This window comes from Entelurus aequoreus, linkage group LG02, assembly GCF_033978785.1.
Source record: "Entelurus aequoreus isolate RoL-2023_Sb linkage group LG02, RoL_Eaeq_v1.1, whole genome shotgun sequence".
NCBI lineage: Eukaryota > Metazoa > Chordata > Actinopteri > Syngnathiformes > Syngnathidae > Entelurus > Entelurus aequoreus.
This window is the reverse complement of record NC_084732.1, coordinates 79488014-79502826: the sequence shown is the minus strand read 5'-3', so window position 1 is coordinate 79502826 and position 14813 is coordinate 79488014. Positions and strand designations below refer to the sequence as shown.

Below are 14813 nucleotides of genomic sequence, written 5' to 3'. Positions count from 1 at the left end.
CGTGACTGCGTGGGCTCTCTCCGGGTACTCCGGCTTCCTCCCACCTCCAAAGACATGCACCTGGGGATACGTTGAGTGGCAACACTAAATTGGCCCCAAAGGGGGGAATGTGAGTGTGAATGTTGTCTGTCTATCTGTGTTGGCCCTGCGATGAGGTGGCGACTTGTCCAGGGTGTATTCCGCCTTCCGCCCGAATGCAGCTGAGATAGGCTCCAGCACCCCCCGCGATCCCAAAAGGGACAGGCGGTAGAAAAATGGATGGTGTGTCAGCATTGTCACAGTCAGTGCACGACAAATAAGAAGGAGGCGGATCAATCCATAATTTGGTGGTGTCGACAGCAAGGGTAATATCAGTATATGATCAATACTAGAGTGATTTTTTATTTTTTTTTTTCCTCAAAATCTTTTGTTTTACTTTGTTAATGTTTACACATTCAAATAATTCATAGGACACAGGAGGACCTTGAGGGCAAAAATCAAAATGATTTAAATGAGCAGTATAAGTATTTTTTAAATTTTGTTAAGTTATTGTATACTATTAAATTTGTTTTGATCAAACAATTGTATGTAATAAAATAAAGAGCTAGTTTACATACTGTCTTGATATTGTTTAACTGTCAATAACCCTCTGTAGAGTTAAATTGAAAAAAGTTAATCCATGTAACCAGTATCGGTCAGTATTGGCATCCGCTGATCTCACTCATTGATGATCAGTATCAGCATACAATCCTGATCGGAACATCTCTAGTCAGTACTCTTGTACATTCTTTAAAACCTGCAGCAAAACAATTCAGGACAAATCATGTAGTTATTATCTTAAAACAATCAATGTGACAAAGATTTAGTAAAAAAACAAGCATTGTATTGTACTGCTCTTTTCCAAAGACAAACGCAGCACTGTGACTACACAGGCTCTGCGCCCATGCACAAATGACACCATCCCAAACAATGGCGAGGCCTGTCGCACAACATACCACAACTACAGCAGATATGTTGCGCTAACAAAACCAAATTAAGCAACACAAGTTTGACCAGCTAAAATGTTACTGTGTCAAAAGATGCTAAATGTTTACTTGTGTTGAGCAGCAGTCCTATTTCAAATTGTCTTTACAGAAATGGGAGGTGCGTATGTCCTGGTCCACAGGTGAAAGCACCTTGTGGACTCTTGTTATTGGGTGTGTCAGTGTGGCAAAGGTAACTCGCACTCCAGTGATAAATGATGACAGAAAATATGCATGTTTTAGTACAAGTCATGATATAGTCTTAGATCAAGGGTGTCCAAAGTGCAGCCCGCAATTACCGTATTTTTCGGACCAAAGGGCACACCGGATTATAAGGCGCAATGCCGATGAGCGGGTCTACTCAGGTCCTTTCTCATACAAAAGGCGCACCGGATTATAAGGCGCATTAAAGGGGTCATATTATGACTTTTTTCCAAATTTAAAACACTATCTTGTGGTCCACATAACATGTAATGGTGGTTCTTTGGTGAAAGTGTTGCATAGATTATGTTTTAGAGACCATTTTCAAGTAACTTTCGGAGCGTCTCATCAGGATGCGCCGCTTTGTGGGCGGTCTTATTTACGTGGCTCACCTTCGACAGCGTCATCTTTGTTGTAGCGGTGTAGCGTGCAAGGACGGGAGTGGAAGAAGTGTCAAACAATGGAGCTAACTTTTTTAATGATATTCAGACTTTACTTAAATCAATAACGGAGCAGCATCTCCTCATCCGTGGCTCAATAAAGCAACATCAACGCCTAATAACTAAAGTTCCGTGGGTGAATAATGTAAACCCATTACAGTTTTTAGCCCTTTGATAGCTAGTCTACTGACAGATATAAGTAAGAACTTAACGCTACTTTATATCACAAATGGCAACAGCGGAAGATGAATGCCACATAAGAAAGTAGAGAAAAAGAAGCTTATGACTATGGTGTCCGCAGGGACTACAATTGCGGACGCGTGGACATTTTCAGGACTTGTGCAAATCCCTAATACACATCAGCAGGTACCAGAAGGTAAGAAAAGTTGGTCTGGAATAATATTGCAAAACAAAACGGCAGGTAATATGTCTGCTAATAGGTGCCATTGTGCGGCCCATAATAATACTCGTATGTTTAATGCGCCAACAACCCATCAAGCGGTGCGGCTACGTAGCTTACTGAAGTCATACTAAAAACATTTTGACATATTTTTTATGTTCTATATTCTCAATGGAACATTTAAAGTTTTGGTGTTGTTTACTGCAGTCTACACGTATCTCTTATGTTTATACATAAGAGATACGTGGTCTACTGGTCACACTTATCATTACACCATGTAACAAATAAAATTGCTTTGAGGTAAGCACAACCAGAATTATGCCGTACATTCGGCGCACCGGGTTATAAGACGAACTGTAGATTTTTGAGAAAATGAAAGGATTTTAAGTGCGCCTTATAGTCCGAAAAATACGGTAGTTTTTTATAGACCCACGGCACATTTTAAAAATACAATTAAACAAAAAAAACTGCAAAATAAGTCAAAACTTGAGGATAAAGTCATAATGTTATAAAAAATTAATAAATAAAAAGTGATAATCCTACAAAAAAACGTCTTTTACAAGAATAAAGTAGTATGAGGACAAAATATTTAGAATTATATAGTTTACCTAGTAAATATATCTTTAAGCTGTCATATAATGAGAAACAAAACTAAGAATAAAGTTGAAACTTTTTAGGAAATGTTCATACCACAGCTATTGTGACCAAAATTATTACATTACTATCATCACAGTATTGTTGAATCTGCCTGTAACGTACTTATACACACTGAAATCTTTTGACCAAGTTTTAATTAAAAAATTAACAAAAAACTATAATAAATTGAAACATTATACAGGGAACATTAAATATTGTCCACGATTCTTAAGGGCCATATTTTTATTTGAGTGTCTAAATGTTTATTTTTTTCCATTTTAATTTGTACAAGTTTTAGAATGCTTTTTTTTAAAATAAATGACAAATTAAGTGTTTCTTTTGCTTTACGTCTGGTTTATGTGACACCACGCGAGTTCACATTATGTTGTCGAAAGCTTCATGTTTTTTTAATAACGTTATTTATACAAGTTTAGTTTGTGGTATGTCGTTTGTTAATGTTGATAGACGTTAAAGTGTTTTGTATTATTGTTAGCCTTTAAACAAGCTAGCGAGCTAGTGCTAGTTGTCCAAGAGTTTATCCAAGTGCCGTTTTTCCAATAATATTAATTTAAAATAGTAATACGAATCTTCAGAGGGTTTACCGCGGTTATCAATAATACTGTTTATCATTACATCCATATTTAATGATTACAACAATTTTGTCAAGATATTTTGGGAATAAAGTCATAATATTATGATAAAAAAAAGACTCACGTTATAAAGTTTACATGTTTGTACATTTAAAATAAAACAATTAAAAAAAACACAAAAATAACAAATTAAATAAAAAAAAGTAAAATACCCTTTTATAATATCACAGAACGTTATAATTATTAATAAATCTTGGCCTTGATAAGTTGACGTCACGTTAGTATCATTCAATATAACACAATGTCCATGGAGTTATACTGTCACAACCACTCTTATACACACAGAAAATAGTTAAAGCGGTGAACCAGAACCCCAAGGATCCGGTGCCTCATTTATGAATGGCTCAAGTCCTGTTACATAATGAGGCTGTCCGCTCAATCACATCCACTTGAGTCAGGCAAAGTTTGTGAATGAGAGAAGCGAACGAGGCTAACGGGCTCCTTTGCTTCACTGCGTATCCTGAATTGCCCTGCATGCGTAATCAGAAATGTTCAAAAAAAGATCTGATGCGTTTCTATTTTTAGCCGAGCACAAAAAGATGAAAGGAGACTTCAGCTCACACTCTCAAACGCATCGGCTTCTCCAGCAGACTAATGTGACTGCTCCAAATAGATGAGTGATTACATTAAACTCACTCTTATTGCTTCGCCAAGAGGTGGTGTTTTGATCACACTTTGGCGGTTTGTTAGCATGTTTGCGGTAGTACACAAAAGCACAGTGAGTAATGTCAACACCACTGGAGAGGGGTGCCACATGGCCCTGTGCATTTCAGTCTGATTCATGTTGTTGCTGTTACAGTCAGCTTGCATTGGGTCCAAAGGGGGGCTTTTGCCCACCCAACGGGAGTACCGTATTTTCTGGACCATAGGGCGCACTGCAGATGAGCGGGTCTATTCGAACTGTTAGCATGGGCGGGTCTTTACTTAAATCAACGACGGAGCAGCATCATCCGTGGCTCACTAGTGCAGCAACGCCAGAAATGTGTCCCGTGAAAAACCGTCTGACCGGAACGCTCTAATAAATAAAGTTCCGTGGGTGAAAAATGTAAACCCACTACTACTGGTAGTTTTTAGCGTTTCCATAGCGAGATATAAGTTAGAACTTTATGCTACTTTATATTAGAAATGGCATGAATGTCCCATAACAACAAAATAGTGAAAAGAAGTAGCTCATCGACTACGGTATCGGCACGGACTACAGTGGCGGACTTGCGCAAATTTTTGGGACTTACGCAGATCCCAAATACACATCAGCAGGTACCAGAAGGTAAGAAAAGTTGGTTTTGCATAATATTGTGAAACAAAACGCCAGATAATGTCTGTTAATGGGTGCCATTTTGCGGTCCTTATACACACGCTGTAGTAGTACTTGTATCTCTGACTACGGTAGCCGTAATGGGCCGACAATCCATCAAGCGGTGCGGCTTAAAAGTCATACTAAAACAGTTTGACAATTTTTGAGTGCTGTGTGCAATATTCTTTATTTTCAATGGAACATTTAAGGTTTTGTTGTTGTTAACTGGCGTCAAATTGCATTCTACACATATCTCTTATGTGTGACTACCATCTACTGATCACACTTATTACACCATGTACCAAATAAAATTGCTTCGAGGTCGGTAAGCACAACTAGAATTATTCCGTACATTAGGCGCACCGGGTTATAAGGCGGACCGTCAATTGAGAAAATGAAAGGATTTTAAGTGCGCTTTATAGTCCGAAAAATACAGTAGATTGAACTACAGTATGCGGGTGTTGAAATTGTGTTTTTGTGGTGTTTTGTTGTTTGTCTACACATGGCGCAATCGTATGTGTATGTATTTATCATTGCTCATACTCTTAGTGTCTTTTATGAAGGTTAACGTGTGTCTTTATTATGAAAGCTTTTTTTTGACACTGAATTAATGTAACTTGAATTTTTTGCTTTTGAACTTTGTGAACTGATTTTTTTTTTTTTTTTTACAGAAAATGATGCTACAATTTCTTTGAAAAAAAATGTGTTAGCAATATGCGTGTGTTCAAAAATTCAGTGTAAAAATTCAGTTGTGAAAATTTTAGTGTTGAAAAATTCAGTTTTGAAAAATCTAGGGTATATATATTCAGTGTATAAAAATTCAGTGTTTAAAAAAGTGTTTAAAATATGTCACGGTATAAACATTTCTGTTTCAGTTATGATTATTATCGTGGTATTTCTAAATGTGCTCAAAATTTTCAAAAAGTACTTAAACTGAAAACTTTTAACCAAGTCGAATTAGGAAAAAAATTAATCCAAAATGATTTTATTTGTAGAAGAAACATTGTAAAAAAAACAGTATAAATTGAATGTGCACATGAAAGCAACACAAGCATTATAAACAAAGGAATATGGCAGAAAAATCCCGGTAACATGAATAAATAAAATAAATGCAAAAATTGTGCAAGATAGCACTTTATGGACGCTAGTGTGCATGCGCCAGCGCTGCTGTGACTCCGTTTCCAGAAAGTGAGCATTGTTGCCTCAAACATTATTAAATGACAGTTTTTCTTTTATTAAAAACTTAAACGGTATTACTAACAGTCGAGAATTTTACCGTGGTTTAACATTATACCGTTTACCATTACATCCTGAGATTGAAAATTCAGTGTTTAAAAATTCAGTGCTGAAAAACTTTACTTCGAACTTGACAGCTCATTACCTGGTTCTGAGATAGAATCGATTGCTTTAGTCTTAATTGACTAGAGCAGTCAATTTTTCTACACTAAATTTTTCAGCACTGAATTTTTTTACACTGAATTTTTAAACTGAATTTTTTTTACAATGAATTTAACACATTTTGCTAACATATTTTTTTAATGAAAATGTCAGCATTATTTGATGTAAAAAAAAAAAAGTTTTTAAAATTCAAATGCAAAACATTTAGTTATATCAATTTAGTGTCAAAAAAAGCTTTCATAATAAAGACAAATTAACCTCCATAGTCTTAAATGTCCTTTGTGTTCTTTGATGTTTCCCTCTTTCTTTCATGTGTTTTTTACCTTATTTGGTGTGGACTTTTTGTATCTGCACTGCAACCACATAATTTCCCCATTGTGGGATAAATAAAGTATATCCTATCCTCAATACCTTTCCGTATGTGGATAATATTTTTTTCCACTCGTGTAAATTAGAAGGACGGGATTCTGGATTTGTTTGCGTTTATTGGTGGAACTTTGGACTCTTATTGCATGTGCTTCAACATCCAATTTTCCCCATGTCTGATGTTTGACAGCACCAGAGGTCACTCAAACCACCATACACGTACACTTGGCAGATGGGTAGCATTCAATCTGAGTTTATAATCTCCTCCCCCCGTCCCCGAGTCTATAATCCAATCACAAGGTTTACTACAGTTTACACTCAAAAAAAAAAAGGCTGGCAATACTCAGCCATTTTTTGTCTGCGTTTACTGTTGAAAAAAATGTAGCAGACACATTGTGCTTGAGTAACCCTAACTATGACAAGGGTGCATTATGTAAGAGGGACATTGCAAGCTCTTAATCTTTCAAGTAAATAGTATTTGATGGTAATACACAATGTCATATAACTCGCATCGAAATGCACAAAGGGCCTGATCTACTAAGATCCATATAACATGCGGGCAAACTTTAAAATTGCGTGTGATCTACTAAGTCTACTTGTAAATGGTCTGAATGTACATAGTACTTTACTATACAGTGAAAAGTGGTGTAGACAGTCTTATTTAAATTAGGTTTTTGCGTGTACTAATAATGAATTCGATTTATATAGCACTTTTCTATCAACTAGATCATACCTGGAAAAATTAAGGCCCAGGTTCTGCATGCGGCCCATTAAGCTTTGCAATCTGGCCTGCCGGACATTCCTAAATTTTTTTTTTTAACATTTTTAAGATGGAAACTGTAGCTGCAATTATGATGTGCAGTGATGTTTTTAAATGACCGTAAGTCTTGAACTACCGTAAGTATTTCAATGGTTGTAATCAGCGATTTTGCATGATATACTAGTTACTATGGAAATCTACGTCACAGCAGCTCAGACGAGGCACCAAACAGTGTGGGTGGGGGGCGTTTCCACAGAGTGTTTCCAGAGAGGCCAGCCTGAAATGCGAGTGTCAGGGACAGACGCGGAAGTAGATTTTTACAACAAAGTTCTAAAGTTTAGTGATATATATCGGATAGTAGGGTTGTTTATTTTTACCCTTCTCGTTAATTTTCGCTGTTTGTTGCATTTTTGTTGCGTTTCACTTGATTGTAAAATATGTCGATCGAGAGGGGGTGTGACGTTTAATATGTTGTCAATATTCAGTGTTTTATCGTTCATAGTTAATATTGTAAATCCCACATTCTTTATTTTCATGTACATTCTGGGTGTCTCATTCAGTAAAAACATTTAAAATTCCATGCCGTTTTTTAAGGCGGTCTGTCATAACGTTTTTAGCATTCAATTAGACATTATTGTGAGGTTTTGTATTAGTGTTCCTAAAAATCAGATATACAGGCCCCCAGACACATTTTTTTCTTTAAATTTGGCCCCCCCAGAGTCAAAATAATTGCCCAGCGCTCACATTCACACTTCGGTGCTGGTAAGCTACATTTGTAGCCACAGCTGCCCTGGGGTAGACTGACGGAAGCGTGGCTGCCAATTTGTGCCTAGGGTCCCTCCAACCACCGGCTATCATTCATTCGACAGTGTGAACGACACTGGGGGCTAGGGTGAAGTGTCTTGACCAAGGACACAACGGCAGCGGGGAGCGAACCCTCAAGTTTCTGGCACGGCTGCTCTACCCGCCACGCCACGCCGTCCCCACGACTACAAGTACTGACGGAGGCCATGGAAACACTCATTATCCACATTCATGTTATTTGCCCTCTAATGAGTGTGCAATGTTGTTGAACTAGCAACACACATCTAGCTCCCTGTGCGTTACAGAATCAACTTTAAACTCCTTTTATTTGTTTTTAAATGTCTAAACAACCTCGCGCCAACATATCTCTCCGACCTCCTTCAGCCTTACTGCCCCACCCGATCCCTAAGATCAGCTGCTACTGACGGTCCGTGACACAAGGCTGAAGCTTAGAGGTGACAGAGCTTTCGCCGCTGCTGCTCCCAAGCTCTGGAACGCCTTACCTCTGAGTGTTAGACAAACCTCCTCTCTTCCTGTTTTTAAATCTCTCTTAAAAACATACTTTTATTCCATGGCTTTTAACACAGTGATATCCATCCTGCAATGGCGCCCCATAATACACCTGCTGTGAACCTGTTTTTTATGTTTTATTTATTTTATTTTATTTTATTTTTAATTTTTTATCGTGTTCTGTTTGTGTTGTGTTGTGTTTGCTCGGTACTCGTATTATCTTTTAACCTGCCCATTGTACAGCACTTTGGCTACCCCTGTGGTAAATTTTAAATGTGCTTTATAAATAAAGTTGATTTGATAATAAGTACCACCTTTGCTCTGCAGCAAGGCAGTGGACCATCACAACACCGCAGCACATTCATGTGTTTTGGGATGATCCCAACAGAAGAAAATGCATGTTGATGTATTTTTCCATTTAGGATATACTGTATATTATAATAACATTAGGTGCGTGAATCTTTGGGAACCTCATGATTTGATCCGATTCCGATTACTGGAGTGATGTTTCGGTCGACACGATTCTCGATTCAAACCGATTATCGCAATGTATTATTTGGTATAATAATAACAATGAGCCTTTTTCAAAACAGGTAACAGGTTCGAAAAGCTCCTTCTGGTCGCATGGTGATGGCCTAAAAACGTATTTTTAAAAATAGATTGATAAAAAATACAAATACATTCAAAAACTTTTTTTTCAGACACAAATATATTCTTGAAAATAGTTAATGTATTTAGAATCAGGATGAAAAAGAATCGCGATTCGGATGTCTTTAGATTTTTTTGTGTGCAACCCTAAGTAACATATTTCCTAAATGAAAAATTAAACCACATTAAAAATATGACATCAAAAGGCATCAAATTAATTAGTTTTAATCAGCAACTAAAAATCATAATAACATTGATGATTTATTGATTCATTTCTAACAGTTCAAATATATTGACACACACGTAGGACGAAGGATTCTCTGTCCAATAGGGGTGCAACGGTTCAAAAAACTCACAGTTTGGATCGTTTCTCGGATCAGAATCACGGATCGGATCATTTTTCGGATCAGCAAAAAAAGAAAAAAGAGAAGACATAAACAGAGGTTTTGTCTTTTTGTTCATCAACATTTTTAAATTATTAAATTAAAATATATAAAATCAACTTAAAGTATCCAAGGCATAATATCTTCTTTTTAACATGTTTCATAGACATGAAAAATGTGGCAATAACATTTAATGAAAGCCATTATTACTGGAAAAACTAATTTATTTAGATTTAAATTTATAATTATTAAATAATATTATTTTTATTTACCTCATCACAGTCTTCAGTGCCCTGACTGCTCACAATCTCAGTGGTGAGGTCACTGTATGTCCTCTGGTTTAGGGCAGGGTCCATGTGAGACAGGCACTTGAACCTGGGATCCAGGGCAGTAGATCTGTGAAGGTAGTCCTGTAGAGTAGGGGGTGAAGTGTATCTGGGATTCAGGTCCTCTCTCATGGCAGTCTTGACATCTTGAATGATGGTGCTGTCTTCCACACTTCAGTGGCAGGATCATCGCCACACTTGGTGAAGTTTCAGTGCTCATCAGAGATGTAACAGTTTTGAGGAGTTTAAGCACCTGGAGGACCTCCTCTGCCACTCTCACATCATCATCAGGCAAGGTGATGATGTCTTTTACATTTTTCTTCAGGGTCTTGTGGGTCAATGCAGAGTATATAACTGCCTGCTGCTCCAACATATAAGTGGAGTTCCCTCTTGCTGGGACATCATGTATGAGCTTATGAGTAGTCATCTTAAGCATTTCTTGCTTTGTCTTAAGCACATGAGCAGCTGTTGTGCTTGGGTGGAAGTAGGAAACCACCTTCCCGATCCTCCCAAGGAGGCGCTCCATCCTATTGACTGAGATTCCCTTCTGTGATGCCAAATTCACTACATGTGCAAAGCACCCTACCTGTGGTCCCAGTCCTGCCTCATTCACTGCATTTATTTGATTTTTGGCATTATCAGTTGTGACTGGGATATTAGTATCTTTATCTTCCATTCCTCCACTGCTTGTGTCAGTACCTGCGCGAGGTGACTCTCGTAGAGGGGGCGTGTCTGCTCATCTCCCAGTCTGCTGTGATAAAGTGAGCGCTTATCGTCACATAGTTCCCCTGGACGTCCACCCGTCTGTCATGAGCGCAACAGATGATGCTCGGGATAGTTCATCCACAACTTTTTTCTTCTCCTGCTCATAAAGATCTGGCACAATCTTATCGCTGAAGTGGGTGCGCGACGGGATGTCGTAACGTGGCTCAAGCACTTTCAGCATGTGTTTAAAGTCCTCGTTTTACACGAGCGAATATGGCCTCATGTCTGCAGCTATAAACACACCGATAGCGTTTGTGATGGCTTTAGCCCGGTCTGATTGTGCAACAAGGGGCTGCTTAAATGGCGCAGCCTTCGCTTTCACTCCTGTCAGTGAAACACCGGGGTGATGTCGCTCCAAGTGCGTGGCCATGCTAGATTACACACAGTCACGGTTTTATCCGCTAACGTCTTTCCTTCATCATTGTATTTGACAGAGAAGCCAAAATGCTCCCATACATGGGATTTAAATGGCATGGGGCGTTCAAGCTCCTCCGTTACTCCGCTCTCCATGACCACGCTGTTTGTGGACTGAACATGCGCAAACTTTTTTTTTTTTTCATAAATCAAACCGCGGATCACGTGTGTGCCGATCCGAAGGTACTGATCCGAACGGATCACGGATCAATGTTGATACGTTGCACCACTACTGTCCGTCTTTTTTCGTCTCCTTTCTAAACGCTTTCAAAATGCTTTTGTAATAAAGATACAAATTAATCTACATAGTAGTACATGTTATAGTATTGCTTTTATACAGTATTTTTATTTTTTTTTTATTTGTTTTGCGCTTTAACCCTTGTTGTTACTCAGCCAGCGTTTGTGGGTCTGATTGTGAGGCATTAAAAGCCACAAAAGGCAACGGGTCCATCAGACCCACAAATGCTGGCTGAGTAACAACAATATGAACGTTGCACGGAAAATGTATCTGCCAGTTTCTGCATCACACAGGGATTCTTCTTTTGTGTTTCTGCACCTGCGGTTCCCACACAAGGTTGCAACATTGTTTGTCAACACGATATGCTCTCATTTTCTCGCACATTTGACCCTCTGATGTTCTGTGTACCTACACTATGTCCTCCTCCTGGCCTGGTGTGTGTGCATGTGTGTGTGTGTGACTGTGTGGTACACAGGACATCTTATATGTAATAGAAATGTGTAGGAAGGAGGGGGAGGGGGGGTATGGTGTGTGGTCATTAAATATGTATTATGATATATGTTCTTCACAGAAAATGAGCCAAAGTCAGTGAGTCTCAGTTTGAAAAATTAATTAATTGTATATTTTTTCTTTTAATAAAAAATGAAAACGGGTCCCACAGACCCGAACACCACACAAGGGTTAAAAGTAGAGATGTCTGATAATGGCTTTTTTGCTGATATCCGATATTCCAATACTGTCCAACTCTTAATTACCGATTCCGATATCAACCGATACCAATATATACAGTCGTGGAATTAACACATTATTATGCCTAATTTTGTTGTGATGCCCCGCTGGATGCATTAAACAATGTAACAAGGTTTTCCAAAATAAATCAACTCAAGTTATGGAAAAAAAATGCCAACATGGCACTGCCATATTTATTATTGAAGTCACAAAGTGCTTTTTTGTTTTTTAACATGCCTCGTTGAATCTTAGTAAAACTAAAATAATGCTATTTGGTAACAGTAGAAGAGAAAGTCAAACACAAATACAAATAGACGGAATAGAAATTGAAAGAGTAAACGAAACCAAATTTCTAGGTATAATGATTGATGATAAATTGAACTGGAAATCTCACGTAAAAAATATACAACATAAAGTTGCAAGAAACACGTCAATAATGAATAAAGCAAAACATGTTCTAGACCAAAAATCCCTTCATATTCTCTACTGCTCACTAGTGTTACCATATCTGAGCTACTGTGTAGAAATATGGGGAAATAATTACAAAAGTACACTTCATTCATTAACGGTGTTACAAAAAAGATCAGTTAGAATAATACATAATGTTGGATATAGAGAACATACTAACCCTTTATTTATTGAATCAAAGATACTGAAATTCCACGACATAGTGAATTTGCAAACAGCTAAAATTATGCACAAAGCAAACTATAACCGGCTACCCAAGAATATACAACAATTCTTCTCAAAAAAAGAGGAGAAATATAATCTTAGAGAAAAACGTAACTTAAAACATTTGTTTGCACGTACAACACTTAAGACCTTCAGTATATCAGTATGTGGAATTAAATTATGTAATGGATTAAGCAAAGCAATGAAACAATGTACTAATATGATCCACTTCAAGAAACTCTTCAAACTTAAAGTGTTTACAAAGTACAAAGAAGAAGAACCATGACAAACATTCTCAATTTATTTCATCCATTCATTCAATCATTCTTAAAGTAATCTTACTTATCTCATCATATGAAATGTGACTTACTTCACCAATTATTATTATTAAATTCTTACTATTATTTATTTATTTATTTTTATTGTGATTACTTATGGAGTTTATTGTGAATAAATTAAGAACAGGAAGTGAACAAAAAGTTTTAGCAACTGTTATGTAAAGAAAAGGGGTAGGATTAAATAAGCTCTGCTTCTTCCTACTCCTTTTCGAACATGTTGAAAAGAGAAACTGGAAATTGTGATGTATCATGTTGTATGCTTGCATGTTCGAAATAAACTCAAACTCAACTCAAACTCAACTCAACTCAACTCAACTCAAAACAGCAGCTTGGAATTTGGGACATGCTCTGCTTGAGAGAGCATGAGGAGGTTAAGGTGGGCAGGGTTGGGTTGAGGTGGGGGGGTAGGAGGTAGCGGTGGGTGTATATTGTAACGTCCTGGAAGAGTTAGTGCTGCAAGGGGTTCTGGGTATTTGTTCTGTTGTGTTTATGTTGTGTTACGGTGCGGATGTTCTCCCGAAATGTGTGGGTTCACAGTGTGGCGCATATTTGTAACAGTGTTAAAGTTGTTTATACGGCAACCCTCGTGTGACCTGTATGGCTGTTGACCAAGTATGCCTTGCATTCGCATGTGTGTGTGAAAAGCTGTAGATATTATGTGACTGGGCCGGCACGCAAAGGCAGTGACTTTAAAGTTTATTGGCGCTCTGTACTTCTCCCTACGTCCGTGTACACAGCAGCGTTTTAAAAAGTCATAAATTTTACTTTTTGAAACCGATACCGATAATTATGAAACCGATACCGATAATTTCCGATATTACATTTTAAAGCATTTATCGACCGATAATATCGGCAGTCCGAAATTATCGGACATCTCTAGTTAAAAGACATGTTATTTGTTAAAATTGTGCTATTTTTGGGGGGTAAGGGGGCAAGCACCATATGAATATATTTCAAAATAATTTCAATGGAAGACGTTTGATTTGAGATACGAGTGTTGATGTCACAGAACCAATTAAGCTCGTAAATGGAGGTACTACTTTGTTGTGCAGTTCTATCAGGTGAAATGTCGAAGTTCTTCTCGGATCTTATATGTTTTGCCCAAACATTTATATCATAACCAAATAATAATAAATTAAATAAATAACGACACTCACCTGCCCACTTGCCCAGTTTGGTGGGTGACACTAGCCGCCCGTTGCCCAGCACCCACACCTTGATCCCGGCTAGTAGCCGGTACACGGAGCACACTGACAGCCAGGCTGCTGTCAGAGCGCCAAGCCAGAAGAGTGGCGTCTCCACGGCCCGAAGCACTACTTCTCCACCGGACGACATGGCCGCCACGTACACAGTTTAATTAGTGTATTCTGACAATGACACAACTTCTATCTTAAACCTGAACAAAGTACAGACACAGGCGCCTGGATTTAGGCCGTCACTTCCGCGTCGATTGTCGTCACATTCCACAGAGCTTGGCTGTGATTGGCTCAATTTTCTTCTTCTGTCATTTAAAAAAAAAAAAACATTACAGGTTAGGCAATCTAAACATGACTGCCACCCAGTGTTCATGGTGGTCACTACATCCGATCAGTGTCGTGTTGCTGATGAGAAATTGTATTTCTAATTCATTGAAAATGTTGTTTATCATGTAATACATTATGTTTATTACACTCTAATCCCAGACTTTATTTATCTCACGTTGGGGAAAGTCAAGTAGAAATACACTTTTTTTCTTTTTTTTTTTGCATTACGTTCAAAATTTAGTAACTATTATTCATCATAAATATATTTTGGCCAAGATTATTAAATTATGACTACAAAGAAATTTAATTTCCCATTA

At 37.8% G+C, this 14813-nt stretch overlaps 1 protein-coding gene across 1 annotated transcript in view; it reads right to left on the bottom strand.

The window, feature by feature from the left end:
- Window positions 1-14442, bottom strand: part of LOC133664588 (very-long-chain 3-oxoacyl-CoA reductase-B-like) — a 48396-nt gene extending 33954 nt beyond the window's left edge. The window contains exon 1 of the mRNA XM_062069341.1: window positions 14131-14442. Within this exon, the coding sequence (XP_061925325.1) occupies window positions 14131-14308 (178 nt within the window). The 5' untranslated portion in view covers window positions 14309-14442. The remainder of the gene's footprint in view (window positions 1-14130) is intronic.
- Between the last annotated feature and the right edge of the window lie 371 nt (window positions 14443-14813).